Source organism: Mytilus trossulus, chromosome 4 (assembly GCF_036588685.1).
Source record: "Mytilus trossulus isolate FHL-02 chromosome 4, PNRI_Mtr1.1.1.hap1, whole genome shotgun sequence".
Lineage (NCBI taxonomy): Eukaryota > Metazoa > Mollusca > Bivalvia > Mytilida > Mytilidae > Mytilus > Mytilus trossulus.
The window spans coordinates 31,045,514-31,061,502 of NC_086376.1; the positions used below are offsets into that span (position 1 = coordinate 31,045,514).

At 31.0% G+C, this 15,989-nt stretch overlaps 1 protein-coding gene across 1 annotated transcript; it reads right to left on the bottom strand.

Annotated features, from left to right (window-relative positions):
• Positions 1 to 12,505: 12,505 nt before the first annotated feature.
• Positions 12,506 to 15,779, bottom strand: LOC134715107 (membrane protein FAM174A-like). Its single transcript, XM_063577025.1, has 3 exons — positions 15,396 to 15,779; positions 14,680 to 14,828; positions 12,506 to 13,358 (listed from the first exon to the last, which is right to left on the bottom strand). Exons 1-2 carry the CDS (start codon positions 15,698 to 15,700, stop codon positions 14,687 to 14,689), a joined length of 447 nt encoding a protein of 148 aa, XP_063433095.1. The 5' UTR covers positions 15,701 to 15,779; the 3' UTR covers positions 12,506 to 13,358; positions 14,680 to 14,686.
• Between the last annotated feature and the right edge of the window lie 210 nt (positions 15,780 to 15,989).

Here is a 15,989-nt window from a genome sequence, read left to right on the forward strand (position 1 = left end):
TTATTTATAACATGACTTTGACCTTGACCTCAATTTCCTTCATATTGACCAAGGACTTTATATCAAAAGACTGTAGGTCTCTACGACTTATACCGTATGAATTTATCCAACATATCGTCTATCTTAAATTTTCAAAGCGAAACAACTCCCATAAGATGTCTTCCGATCACTCCAGTCAAAATAAAACAAATCATTCTTAAGATTAGACGAACAATTTGATGAAAACAGTTTGTAAAAATCTTTTACGGTTTTAGAGATATAGCAATAACAGGAAAAAGGGGATGCGGGGAGATAACTCCTATAAGAATAAGTGTTTGGTCACGCACGGTTAGTTTTGAAACCCCCCATTACTGATCAACATAATTGGCCAAACATTCATTCGATATGTTGTAAAACAAAAAAGCATCTCAGAAGCCAGAAGAAAAAGAAAAACAAACAAAAAAACCAAAAATAATCAAGAAAAACAAAAGGTCTTTCCAAGAAAAGTGGAAAGACCTAATTAACTGGTTACCCCATTTTATCATAATAAAAAGACATGCATGGAGATTTGATATGATTGCAATTGTGACAACTATCTACTAAAGATGAAAGGACAAGGATTATAAAAATCTACAAGGTCTGCAACAAGCTTTAAAAAAAACCACCTAATTTATATGTAGAAACATCAGCTATAACTGATCAATTAATCACTGCACCGCAACAATTTCTGACTCGTTTAGTGTCGCCTCAGCAAATCATAATGGAGGCCAGACTTCTGTCAAAAGTGTTTTACTGTAGTTCAATTTGTTTGAAGTTGTTTTAATTTAAGCTGAACCACTTTGGCATCGCACATTTCCTTAGAGTTGGATATCCTGCCCTCTTGTATATTGATCAAGATGTGATCTCTGGACATAAAAAAATGGGCAACTACATACCAAATAGAATTCACTTACCTATTGATTTAGAAGTTCAACTAAAACTTACTCTTTAATATCGTCACAGGAAAGAGGACATTCTAGTCTTTCCAAACACATCTTCAGCAAGACAAAATTATTTACAGAGGTCAAAAATAATATTAAGAAGAATGTGCTATGATTGCCAATGATACAACTCTCCACATGGCACATAAATTGACATCTATAGGTCACTGTACAGCTTTCAACAAAGAGCAAACCCATACTGCATAGTTGGCTATAAAAGACACCAAAATGTCAATGTAAAACAATTTAAAAGAGAAAACTAATGGTCAAATAAATGTACAAAAAGGCCACTGAGGATGGCAAGTTGAAATTTCTAGATGCATCCTCAAGTTTAATCATTACTGAAGTAGTTTTAAGTAAGCATAACCAGGGTCTATGAAGATGCTTAAAAGATTTTCCTTTACTATTCAACTGACCATAATGAATGTTAATTTGAAGTCGTAGGGATAAAGGTGACCAAAGGCTTGATTACAAGATCACATGGCTTTTTTAATTCATGACAATGAAGTCAATTTCAGATAAACCCTACCAGACCAACTTTTACATCTTATCATCCTTTACACCATCCATAGTGGAACTTTCACTTAGAATTCAAGAAAGAGACCTACCATGAAATATGACACAAACAATTAACCTTCAAAATGACAGATAAACCAGTTCACCTGACAACCATTCTATGCATCACATGTAGTTGACTTATTGCTTATAGAACATCAGAGAAAGAAACTAGACCTATCCAAGGTATTGAACATAAAGCAATGAACCATGAAAATGAAGTCGGGGTCATATGAACCTTGCCATAAAGGCGTGTTCATCTTTCAAGCATTCCATACACCAAAATAAGTCGACCTATTGCTTAAAGTATCTGAGAAGAGGAGCAAACTTGGAAACTCAACATTGTCTAACGAGAGCACACGCTGAAATGTCGCGCCTTTATTAACCGGCATTGATATTATGTTAATAGTCCTAAATATAAAGCTTAAGTACAACTATCACATAAACTTAAATGATCCTAAAAATTGAGGTCAAGATCATATAACCCAGACAAGAAATACCTGTACACCTTGCAATTATTCAATACACCAAATATAGTTTCCAAGAAAACTAAATATTGACCAATAAACCATGAAAATGAGAGCGAGGTCAGATGAACCATGCCAGACAGACATGTACAGCTTACAATCCTTCCATACAACAAATATAGTTGACCTATTGCTTATAGTTTAAGAAAAGCAGTCCAAAACAGAGCAATGAAAATGAGGCCACGGTCAAATAAAACCTGCATGACTGACATGCACATCATAAAATATTTCCATACACCAAATATAGTTGACCTTATACATAAAGTATTAGAAAATAAAATGTTCCACAGGGCGCAATTTCATTCAACTGCAGAGGTCTAAATCTGAACAATTGGGGCCAGTATGGACACAACATTCAAGCTTGATACAGCTCTAAATTTGGATTGTAACACAAAATGAATGTGGTCAAATGAACCTAAACACTTTAAATTTGCCTATTATGGTCCAATATCCAAAATCAAAATACATGGTTTGACTCTGCATATCAAAGAATCATAAGAATTCAATTTTTAATGAAATCAAACAAAGTTTAATTTGGGACTTTTTTTACCTCAATGTGGACAATTTTGATAACAGGGCCCAAAATTCACAAACCTAAAGTACATGGCTAGATTCAGCATATCAAAGAACCCCATATACTTATTTTTTGTTGAAATCAAACAAAATTAAATTTTGAACCCCAATTTGGACTAACTTAAAAACTGTGCCCATAATAAGAAATTTGTAAGAGTTCCACGGAACCCAGTGTCTCACCTACTGTTGCTGTTAATCACACACTCAACCAGATGCTCCGCAGGGGGCAGCTTTATACGACTGCAGAGGTTGAACCCTGAACGGTTGGGGCAAGTATGGACACAACATTCAAGCTGGATTCAGCTCTAAATTTGGATTGTGATTAAATAGTTGACACAGCATAGGTTTCTGACACAGAATGAGTGTGGTCTAATGAACTTAAATTTTTGATTTGCCTTTGAGCAATTCACTATGCTGTTGAATATTAATCCTCTCAAAAAAAAATTTGAAGAAATTTTCTTTTTATTTATGAAACTTCAAATGAGAAAAATTGACCCCCCCCCCAAATTTTTTTTTCACATCCCCTTTCCTTTATTCAAAAACCAATCTCAATTCAAATTTCTAATGGAGTTTGCAACAATAATTACTCATTTAAATACATCATAAAATATTAAAATGTAAAAAAAGTGCTTGTCATCACTGAATGGTAAAGATTGTATTAATTTATCATTTGGTAGTAAAAGTGAATATACATTGTATATTGTATTAAACAATGATTTAAATTGATTCAACTACTATTCTGGACAAAGAAAGATAACTCCAATTGAAATTTCTTGTTATCAATTAGATATTTCTTGCTATTGCGCAATACTGTGCAATTGAAAATACTTGCTATTGCACAATATTGTGCAATTGAAGATTTCTTGCTATTGCGCAATACTGTGCAATTGAAAATTTCTTGCTATTGCACAATGCTGTGCAACTGAAGATTTCTTGTTATTGCTGAGTACTGTGCAATTTTTTCTTGCTATTGCACAATACTTAATATAATAATTTTGGATCCTGATTTGGATCAACTTGAAAACTGGGCCCATAATCAAAAATCTAAGTTCATGTTTGGATTCAGCATATCAAAGAACCCCAAGAATTCAATTTTTGTTAAAATCAAACTAAGTTTAATTTTGGATCCTTTGGACTTTAATGTAGACCAATTTGAAAACAAGACCAAAAATTAAGAATCTACATACACAGTTAGATTTGGCATAACAAAGAACACCATCAATTCAATTTTTTATGAAATCAAACAAAAGTTTAATTTTGGACCCCGATTTGGACCAACCTGAAAACAGGGCCAAAATCAAAAATCTAAGTACATTTTAAGATTCAGCATATCAAAGAACCCCAAGGATTCAATTTTTGTCAAAATCAAAGTTTAATTTTGGACCCTTTGGACCTTAATGTAGACCAATTTGAAAACGGGACCAAAAATTAAGAATCTACATACACAGTTAGATTCAGCATATAAAAGAACCCCAATAATTCTATTTTTGATGAATTCAAACAAAGCCCTTTGGGCCCCTTATTCCTAAACTGTTGGGACCTCAACTCCCAAAATATATACCAACCTTCCTTTTGTGGTTATAAACCTTGTGTTTAAATTTCATTGATTTATATTTACTTAAACTAAAGTTATTGTGCAAAAACCAAGAATAATGCTTATTTGGGCCCTTTTTTGGCACCTAATTCCTAAACTGTTGGGACCAAAACTCCCCAAATCAATCCCAACCTTCTTTTTGAGGTCATAAACCTTGTGTTAAAATTTCATAGATTTGTATTCATTTTTACTTAAGTTAGAGTGCGAAAACTAAAAGTAATCGGACGACGACGCAGACGACAACTCCAACGTGATAGCAATATACGACGAAAAAAAATTTAATTTTTGCGGTCGTATAACAAAAATGATAAAAAAAAAATCAATAAAATTATTCCTCTTGATTGCAAAAAAAAAATTCAATGAAAGCCTGGATATTTACCAAACTTCATCTTCAGCTTTCATTGAATTTTTTTATTTGCATACTTGATTCGCATAGGATTTTTTTTAATAAAATGCTGAACATATGCTTTAAAGTATTAAGGCATTGCAAAAAACAACTATTTCATCAAATAAACTTGAAGTCAGATATTCCTTTGACTGAAGACACTTTGTAGTCAAAGTGTTTCGACTGAGGTACTACACAGGCGTCAAAAGGTGTCATGGAGAAAAAAAAGGGGGGGGGGGGGGGGGGGTCAAAATGGAGGAAAGGGTTAAGAATCTTAAAATACTTCAAAAACTTTAACTGCATGTAATGTTTACTTTTTATTTTTATTTTTACAAAGTTTACTTCTGGATACTATCTTCTGATCATAAAAGCTTCTGGCCAAGTTTCATACAATTCCAGGATAGTTTAAGAAAGTAATTAGTTTTTTTTAAACTTTAACCATAGAGTGAATGTAATGGTTCCTGGCAGAAATAAACTATAAAGTCCATTTATAAGTAAAATACGGAAAAAAAGGAATTTTATTTTTACAAAATTTACTTCTGGATACTACTAGTATATTCTGATCACAAACAAGTTTCTGGCCAAGTTTGGTAGAAATCCAGGATATTTCAAGATAGTTATTAAAATTTGAAAAACCTTAACCACAGAGTGAATATTTGTGGACGCCGCCGACGACACCAACGACAACACCTATGGATGTAGGATCGTTATGTCTCGCTTTTTCGACTAAAGTTGAAGGCTTGAAAAAACTCTAAATAGATGTGGTACGTGTGAGTGCCAATGAGACAACTCTCCATCCAAATAACAATTTATAAAAGTAAACCATTATAGGTCAATGTACGGCCTTAAACATGGAGCCTTGGCTCACACCAGACAACAAGCTATAAAGGGCTCTAAAATTACTGCTAGTTTAAAAGCATTCAAACGAGAAAACCAAGTCTATCCTTTATAAAAACGAGAAACACGTATAAATTTTTCCATAAACAAATAAATTCAGCATATCAATGAATTCCAAGAATTCAATTTTTGTTAAAATCAAACTAAGTTTAATTTTGTACACTTTGAACCTAAAATATGTAGACCAATTTGAAAACGGACCAAAAATTAAAAATCTAAATACACGGTTAGATTTAGCATATAAAAAAAAAGAACATCAATATTTCAATTTGATGAAATCAAACCAAGTTTAATTTTGGACCCTTTGGACCAATTTAAAAACCAGCCCAAATTCCAAAAAAATAATTCACTGTTACAATCAGCATATAAGAAAACCCCAAGAATTCAAGAAACCCCATTGATTGAAATTGGTCAAGAAATAAGCAATTTATACAGAGTATTAAAAAAGTTTAGTTTTTTTACCCTTTTTGGCTCCTAATTTCTAAACAGTTTGGGCCATACCCCCATAATCAATCACAACCTTCTTTTTTTTATATGGAACCTTGTGGTACAATTTCGGAAAGATCCATACACTTACACACAAGTTATTGAGTGGAAACTAGAAAAATACATATTTTGACCCCTTTTGGGCCCCTTGTTCCTTAACTGTTGGGACCTTAACCCCCAAAACCAATCTCAACCTTCCTTTTGTGGTTTTAAACCTTGTATTTAAATTTCATACAAATCCATTTAATTAAACTAAAGTTATTGTTCGGAAAATAAGTGTCTTCAGACGACGCTGACAACAGCACAGACAAAGTGATACCATTATATGACCAACATTTTTTTATGTTTTGCGCTCGTATAAAAAGACCCTGACAAAACTCAAAAACTTAAATTAGACCACTGAACCATGACAATGAGATGAAGGTCAGATGACACCTGCCAATTGAACATGTATGATGTACACCTTACAAATCTTTCCATACACCAGATTTAGTAGACCTATTGCATACAGTACAAGAAAAACAGACCAAAACACAAAAACTTAACTATAATCACTGAACCACGAAAATGAGATCAAAGTCAGATGACACCTGCCAGTTGGACATGTACACCGTACAATCCTTCCATACACCAAATATACTAGAACTATTGCTTATAGTATCTGAGATATTGACTTGACCACCAAAACTTGTTCACTGATCCAGCCTGTGTCGCCTACCTTGGTTTTTGTGAATATTAAAAAAAGGACGTAGATGGATTCATGACAAAATTGTGTTTAGGTGATGGTGATGTGTTTGTTCATCTTACTTTACTGAACATTCTAGCTGCCTACAATTTTCTCTATCTATAATTAACTTGGCCCAGTAGTTTCAGAGAAGATTTTTGTAAAAGATTACAAAGATTTACAAAAAAATGGTTAAAACTTGACTATAAAGGGCAATAACTCTTAAAGGGGTCAACTGACAATTTCGGTCAGTTGACTTATTTATAGATCTTACTTTGCCAACATTTATTGCATTTAAAAGTTTATCTCTATCTATAACGATATTCAAGATAATAACCGAAAACAGAAAAATTTCCTTAAAATTACCAGTTCAGGGGCAGCAACCCAACAACAGGTTGTCTGATTCATCTGAAAATTTCAGGGCAGATATATTTTTACTTGATAAACAATTTCACTTCATGTCAGATTTGCTTTAAATGCTTTGGTTTTTGAGTTATAAGCCAAAAACTAAATTTTACCCCTATGTTCTATTTTTAACTGTGGCGGCCATCTTGGTTAGTTGACCAGGTCACACCACACATTTTTAAAACTAGATACCCAAATGATGATTGTGGCCAAGTTTGGTATAATTTGGCCACATAGTATCAGAGGAGAAGATTTTTGTAAAAGATAACTAAGATTTACAAAAAATTGTTAAAAATTGACTATAAAGGACAATAACTCCTAAAGGGGTCATTTGACCATTTCGGTCATGTTGACTTATTTGTAGATCTTACTTTGCTGAACATTATTGCTGTTTACAGTTTATCTCTATCTATAATAATATTCAAGATAATAACCAAAAACAGCAAAATTTCCTTAAAATTACCAATTTAGGGGCAGCAACCCAACAACGGGTTGTCTGATTCACCTGAAAATTTCAGGGCAGATAGATCTTGACCTGATGAACAGTTTTACCCCATGTCAGATTTGCTCTAAATGCTTTGGTTTTTGAGTTATAAGCCAAAAACTGCATTTTACCCCTATGTTCTATTTTTATCCGTGGCGGCCATCTTGGTTGGTTGGCGGGTTCACGCCACACAATTTTTAAACTAGATACCCCAATGACAATTATGGCCAAGTTTGGATTAATTTGGCCCAGCAGTTTCAGACGAGAAGATTTTTGTAAAAGTTAACGACGCCGGACGCCGGACGACAAGTGATGAGAAAAGCTCACTTGGCCCTTCGGGCCAGGTGAGCTAAAAACTGTTCAACGAGCATAAAGACCTTGCATAGTATGCACATACCTAGCATAGTTATCTAATTACTCATAATAAGAAAGAAATTAACAATACAAAAAATCTAAATTTTCTTTGTCAAGTAGTCACTGATCCATGAAAATAAGGTCAAGGACAATGGACATGTGACGGACAAAAACTTCGTAACATAGTGCATCTATATACAAAGTACGAAGCATCAAGGTCTTCCACCTTCAAACATACAAAGCTTTTTTTAAAAAGAAGTTAATTAATGCTGCCGCTGGATCACTATCCCTATGTCATGCTTTCTGCAACTTAATTCGCAGGCTCAACAATAAAACATGAAAAAGAGGTCAGGGTCAGATGTATATGAAGCTATCCTATTTCTCATTACCCCTTTAAGTGAGGAATTATGACAAAAGTCTACAGGTTAACACATTTAGGACAACGGACAAGAAAAACAAGAAATATTTTTTTTAATATTTATTATACAAAACAACTGAAGCTATAATTAATTTTATATTATAAATTGTCCAGATGTTACAAAATAAGATAAACTTATCTATTAAAAGGTATCATTTAATTTCTAATATCAATAAACAAATGATTTTGTTGTAATTCTGTAAAATAAAAGTATATTTAACTTTTAGTCTTTGCAAATACCAGACATGACTTTTAAGAATAAGAAGGCTGTGGAAAAAAATAACATGAAGCATTTAAAATTTTCAAAAGGAATAAATTTTCTTAGTCTATACTGTTACTTTAAAGTAGCCTCATCCCTTCTCTTTTTCTCTATCCATCAAATGTAAAGTGTACCAAGCACGAAGTGAAAATTCAGCAAATTTTTGTCACATATTGTGTAATTATAAATAAATTGATATACCAGTCAAAATTTTAAACAATTTTAATCCTATTCTTAACATTTCAACCTGATTCTTTATAATGGATAACTTTAACTCTTTCAATAGCTTGGCTTGAGGCTTACTATCTATCTGCATGTACATGTATCTTTCCAAAAATCTCTATGAATAAATTTGTTTTTTTAATCATATCATTCTGTGTAATCTTTTAATCTAACATCTGTTTATCTTCTCAATTTTAAAATACAGGTATCTTGCATTTTAATAGAATATGTAGACTATAAAAGAAGAAAATTTTTGTATATCCTGGATAGAAACTAATTTTTAATAGACTATTAAAAACCGAAAATTTAACCATAATGTCAAGATTATTTTAAAGTCAGTCGTATCTTCATTGAAAAATAACAAAAGACATCAACACATAAACACAAATAAAAAGAATAAATATTCCTTTGTATACTAATGAATAAATAGAAGAGGATAAAAGATAATATACTGATGTCCATTTAAGTGATTAAAGGTAATTGGAAAATGGTCCAGCAATTTCGCCCAACAGGCAAGTGGGTTTGTAATAATGAAAGATGAAATCTATTAACTATGTATTCATTGTCCTTGAAATAAATTCAAAAGACATAAAAATGTTTGAAAAGGGCTTGTTGGTTTAATTTCAATGATACTTTAAGTCAACAAGTATCTTATCAACATATACCCTTTTTAATAATACTTTGAAACTTGTAAGCCACAAAAATTTAAATATTATTTGCTGGATTTTAAACAAAACCCTTGAAATTGTCGCCCCATTAAAATTTATCTTTCAACAGTAATACAAAGACAATATGCATATCTTTTGTAATAAAGCAGTCATAAATAAAAAAAAAGAAAAAAAAGAAGAAAATCACATTCATTGTATACAATGAGGTAATGAAACATAAACAAAAAAGTATTTACATGAGCCCATTGAAACTTTACAAAAATATTTTCTTTAGTTCAAGTACATTACTGTAAATGCAGAAATTATTGTGTGGCTTTTATTATTGCAAATTATGCGACTGGGTGGGTATCTCAATAATAAGAACTTGCATTTGGAAATCTGATACATTCATCTGAATGCAGATTTTATTGAAATCTCAATAAAGAATTTGCATATTTGTCTATTCTTCAAAAATCACAATATTAAATGAATGAAATAATTTCTGAATTTACAGTATTTCCCTATATTGCACATGTGATTTGTATATCAATACATAATATTATGATTATCAATTATACTTTGTCTAAAAACTAATAATTATGCAGCATATCATCTATCTATATCTATCATCTTGTAATATAAACAGCACCTGCTCGTGCTTAGAATAAGAGCACCTGTAACTTACTGCAGGTTCAAAGCATGTATATTGTACTTAATTTTAAAAATGCACACATAGTATAAAAATGTGTTAGTCGCCATAAAATGTAGTACATTTTCTAGGTATTAAATTTTTTCAACAGATAATTTCTTGTGCATGAAATCTATAATCTCTTTTTTAAATTTATTTTGGCTTGTTTGATAGATGATTTTAAAACAAACTTATTGGAATTAAACTTTGTTTTCTTCTTGAAGGACACCATCCATTTGATTTATATTATACATAATTTGCTACTTAATGGACTAAAATGTTTGTTACAATTTACTAATGGTTTGGTGGGGTGACTCAGTAGTCGGAACATTTGATATTAGCTTTGGCATTGGTGAAAGATATCGCCTTCCATGTGCATACTAACATTTTTGTGTTAATATGCAGTAAATCAAATGTCAGAGAAATATTTTGGACTGACTTACTAGGAAATGATCAAAATGAAAAGGAAGCAATTATATTTTCACCGATCCCAACATTGAACAAAAATTTTAACATTCAAAGGCAACTATTCCAGCATACTTAAGTCTGTGTAGGATATATAAAAAATGCCTTAAATTTGAAAGTAAAAGTACAATTACTCTAAAAATGACAGGATTTTTTTTTTTCAAAAAGGAAGCTTTTTCTTCAAACTGAAAATAAGAATAAAATACAAACATAACAATTTTAAACCTTTATACAAAAGATTCACAATCACCTCATTTTTTTAAAGCTACAACATTTATATACATAAACATATCTTAATTTATAAAATGTCTTTAAACTGTACAACACTTGTACTCAAGTTGTAGTCATTTACACATGTGTATGCAATAAGTCTATCTGCCAATTCTTTTAGTAACCCTGTTACTAGAGATCCATTTGCACAAATTGTTTACCTTCAATAGGAGGGACAAATTTTCATGGCCAAAGTAGAGAACACCGACAGAGAAAATTTGTCTGTGTGTAAGCTTTTTTCAAATCTTTTCATTCACATGTAATCTTTGATAGTCTGAAAACTTTTGGTATAAATAGTATTTTTCAATGATGTGGCCATTTGATTAGGGATTTTCCATTTTGAATTTTCCTCAGAGTTAAGTTTTTTGTGATCATACTTTAAGCTTAAACGCCTATTTTTCACTTTTAACATAGCAAAATTTGCAGTGGCAAAAGCTTTAAAGTATAAAATGTTTAGAAAAAAAAATCTAAAGTTATTATGAAAGGGAAACAAATTGTGTTAAAAGTTTGTAATAACAGAATCAAATCTGTAATTGGCAAACAGACAGTTCCAACTTTATAATTTCATAAGTAAAAATTCATCCAGAACAAATTTTACTATACATGATGTATTAGGCACTATAAAACAACCCTGCATTCATAAATTATGTAGTTCTCTTCTACAAACCTCACCTATTATGTAAATGTGGTATCTATACATAATTCTATAAGTTAAATGACATGAAAAATGGAATTCTTAAAAGAGCACCTACAACATTATCAATCTAATTGAAAATAGATTTCTTATTTCTCCTATTTTCTTATAAGTTGCATGACATAACATATATATAAGAAAACGGAAACTATAAGAGATGGATTTTTAATTAGATTGCCACATTATAGTCATACTGATAACATATGTATAACAATGGATTTCATGATCTTATATATAAACAACAGCACTATCAATGAAAAAAATATATACCAATGATGAGAATGATGGACAATAGCCTATGCTTGTCATGTACTTACAAAAATAAGTCATTGTAAGTATACTCCAATCAACTGTATACATTAATTTACCTTTAATACTTTGCTCATTATCAAAAATTCTGGATTAAAAATCTCAGACTTTTAATAGAATGAACAGAATCTCTTAAGCTCACAACTAATATCAATTTTGGCTATAATTACTTTTAATAATTAAGTTCTTCACATGAATGCTTAAATTTTCTTAAAATGAAGATGTGTAAATTTTCAAACAGATCATGAAAAAATCTAATAAATATTTTTTAAGAGGAATAAATACACAGATACATATGTTTATATATTAATAAAAAAATTAAACATCAGATAAGTTTTCTGAATTATACAAACTGCAAAGGCAGGACAACAACATTAATACAGTGAGTCAAGTCAAACATATGTGTATTATTTTTCTAACTGAAAAACCTACTTCTTATGGACCTTTGTTGTGTTGAATTATGTTTGGACCATTGAGTGTAATGCATCTGATCAATTACTTAACAGAAATTTTTATGACATTATTTGAGTATCAAACAAGTATAGAAGCATGTTGTTTGAATAAATTCTTAGTTTCATTTACTTTTTATGTGGTCCTTTCAAATTATAAAAGATCAAGAAACATTACAGTAATGGTTCATTAGCTATTTCTTTTCATTCCTCAGAATATATTACATGAACATGAATTTGAGTATTTTATATTTTAAAGTATTCAAGCTAGAGTGGAAATCTATAATCACAAAATGTATACATGTACTTAATTTGTATAAAATGTCTTTTCCAATACATGTATATATAAAATGAAAAATTATCAAAAATGTACTAGTCTTCCATAAATCTGCCTCGCTATGAAAAAGACATTAATCCCTATACAAGAGAAACAGACAAGGTATTAACATATCTTCAAAAACCTTGATTTTGCGTTGTTTCAACATTGATTGAGAGAACCAGTTCTTTACAAATTTTTTTTTTCTCTTTTCAAACAGAAACTAATTCAGCAAACTCAACATTTTTTCCTTTATCAGGATCAAATTAGCATGCAATAAGGCATCAACTAACAAGCTGAAAAAATTTCTTTCGCCATTTAAGAGAATTTTTAAAAACTATCTCTAGAAAACTCGACAAAATTGCAGATTTTGGAAGACTGAGTGAAAAATGCAATTTTTAGCATATATAAGAAATTAAAGAAAATGAGTCTAGTGAATCTAAATGCTGATCATAAGCTTTGATTATAAATATGCATTAAAATTAAGAGATAAATTACACTCACTACATAGTGTAAAGCACCATAATTTCTCAACCAATTTTACATTAATATCTTAAGTAATTTGTTTTGTGTATATGAAATTCTTAGATAGAACACATTTTATTTATATATTCGGTCATATTCACAGGACGTTTTACTTCTTCTGTCTTTATGGAATGTGAGCATTTTGCATTTAGTCTGAAAAATAAATAATTTAATATGAAATAGGAGCAGTAGCAGCATATATTTTTTTTTTATCATATAACTGTATTATCCATGTTTATGTCCCAACTCCAGATATTGTGAATTTTGGAATTTCATGACACAACCATTTTCTATTTTACTTTACTTGTACTCCTTTCAATTTTTTTTTAGATGTGTCATTTTCAAGATCATTTAAAATCAAATACATTGTATACAACTTATTCACTAATGCCAGGCACTTAGATAAATAACAGAAAAATTATAAATGCACAACATTCACTAGGTTTAGTATAATAATACAAAGACCAGTATGTAATATTTTTGTATACCAAAACTGTTATCAATGAAATTCTTGAAACTGGTCCATTTTAGTATGTGAAGATCTGTTTTAATCAATATAAAAATTAATTAGCTGGAACTTAGCCTCAGGTAAACTACATTGTAATATAACATTACATTTTTCGCCTGAACACCTTGATCTATGTACTTAATCATGTGCAAAAGATTGCTTTAGGACAGTTTGGGTACATGTAATTGACCAAGTGAAATAGTTTGCTCTAGGTACATGATCAGGTGCAACATATAGCTTAAGGTACATCATTAAGCGTAACATATTGCTTAACATATTTGCACAGGTGCAACAGTTTGCTTAAGGTACTTGATCAGAGGAAACCAAAGTTGTACAGTTTCATATAACCTTTAAAAAGGTATAGTTCTATTTTCATGTGACTGTCATTTTGAGAAGTCTGGCTTCATTTGCTTCAACAGTTTAGTGATGACCCCAGCCTTAACAATAGATGGAATATCATAGCAAAAGATGTAATGGTAAAGTGATACAAAACACACCAAAGCATTACTGTATTTACCATTCAATCCTAATGATTGATTGCCTGTTTACCTAGCAGGGTGGGGTAGTTAATTTCTGGAATAGTAGTTTAAAAAATTAAACACAATCTTGTAAGTTTGCAGAGTGATGAATTCAAAATGCAACTAAATTTAGCAAAAGGTACTATCCCGTGACTACTGTGTCATGTATGTAAATTGCAATGCCTTTGAAATACAGTTTAAATGAACAACAGACCTACATTTGTAGATGTAGATCAGTGAGTGTAGATCAGCGAGTGTAGATCAGTGAGTGTAGATCAGCGAGTGTAGATTAGTGAGTGTAGTGTAGATCAGCGAGTGTAGATCAGTGAGTGTAGATCAGTGAGTGTAGATCAAAGTAAATAATGTATGTCTTGTTTCACATTTTATCTACATGATTTTACACAGTTCAGCCATCATATTATGCTTACTACATGTATATCATACTTACAAGATTATTATTTCTTCCGACTATTCATTTCATAAACTGTCATATCTTCATCATCATCATCATCCTGGTCCAGTGGCGCCATCTCCATATCAGTTCCTCTTGCTGTAATCAATCCATATTTTCTTGATTTACTTCTTTTCCTTCTAATTCTAAAATAAATAAATTAGGAAGTATAATTTATATGATTCATTTAATATTGTCATGTATACAGATGAAATGTTTAGAAGGCATCAAACAGTATACATGTAAATATTTGCTAGTCATTGGGTTTGACGCAAGTTCTTGGACTTTCTAAATTCTGCCCCAAGGAAGGGTCTGACTACAATTTCTTCCGTCATCTTCAGATATTTAAATACATTAAAAGTCAAACATTTAAAGTTTGAGTGACCTATACATACAAATGTATTATTTTCTGTGTCATTTGGAGTCTTGTGATTAGTCATCAGTGGCGGATCTAGAGAGTGGTTCCAATCCTCCCTTTTTTTGGGCCAATTAATGCACTTGAATGGGGACATACAGTTGGAACTCCCCCCCCTTTTTAAAATGGCTGGATCCACCCTTGTCATGCTACGGTAGTTGTCTCATTGGCAATCAGACCAAATCTTCTTTTTCATATGGACTGTCATATAAAGAACTTATATATTTATATAAGATATACTATAGCAAATGTACATGTACATGTATTTATAAGTACAAATTGTATAAACATTACATACCTCAAAGCCCTGACAACAAAATAGACTATCACTATTGATGTTACTGCTAAAAGAACATAAAAGGCTCTCATCAACATTGGTTTGTTGTTAAACATATGTAATAAGCTGCCATCTGATTTGTCTTTTGTACAATTTGTTCCTGTGCATTCTCCTGTTGAATTTGTTTCAGAAGGTTTCAGACTGGTTGAAATCGTATTATTTACAACATTTGTTCCTTCTGGTTTCCCATATACCACATTAAAATGACAAACAATAACGACTAGTGTCATGAAATACAGAAGCGTTTGGAATTTTCCTGGAAGCATTTTTTCTAACAAAATTAAAATCTGGCAAAATGCGTCAAATCAACTTGTACACATCACGTTTGCTTAACGGAAGGTAAAGTATAAAGACATCCCGAAAGAAAATAATTTGAGTTCCGAAAATAATTACGACAACTTTATAATTATATAAGATTGTTGAAAATAATATAAGTATAATCAAATCGTTAATTTCACTTATTTTGTTATGCAAATTTTTTAATTATTGTTATTTTTTAAGTTTTTTATAATTTTACGACTTTCTACCACAAAGCGCGGGAAAAAAAAAATAATA

What these genes read in the sequence shown, in the direction of transcription:
- LOC134715107 (XM_063577025.1), bottom strand. Translation starts at nt 15,700, where the DNA reads ATGCTTCCAGGAAAATTCCAAACGCTTCTGTATTTCATGACACTAGTC. An exon ending in TTTGTTGTCAGGGCTTTGAG is followed by an intron (nt 14,829 to 15,395) that starts GTATGTAATGTT and finishes TATTTATTTTAG; the next exon opens with AATTAGAAGGAAAAGAAGTA.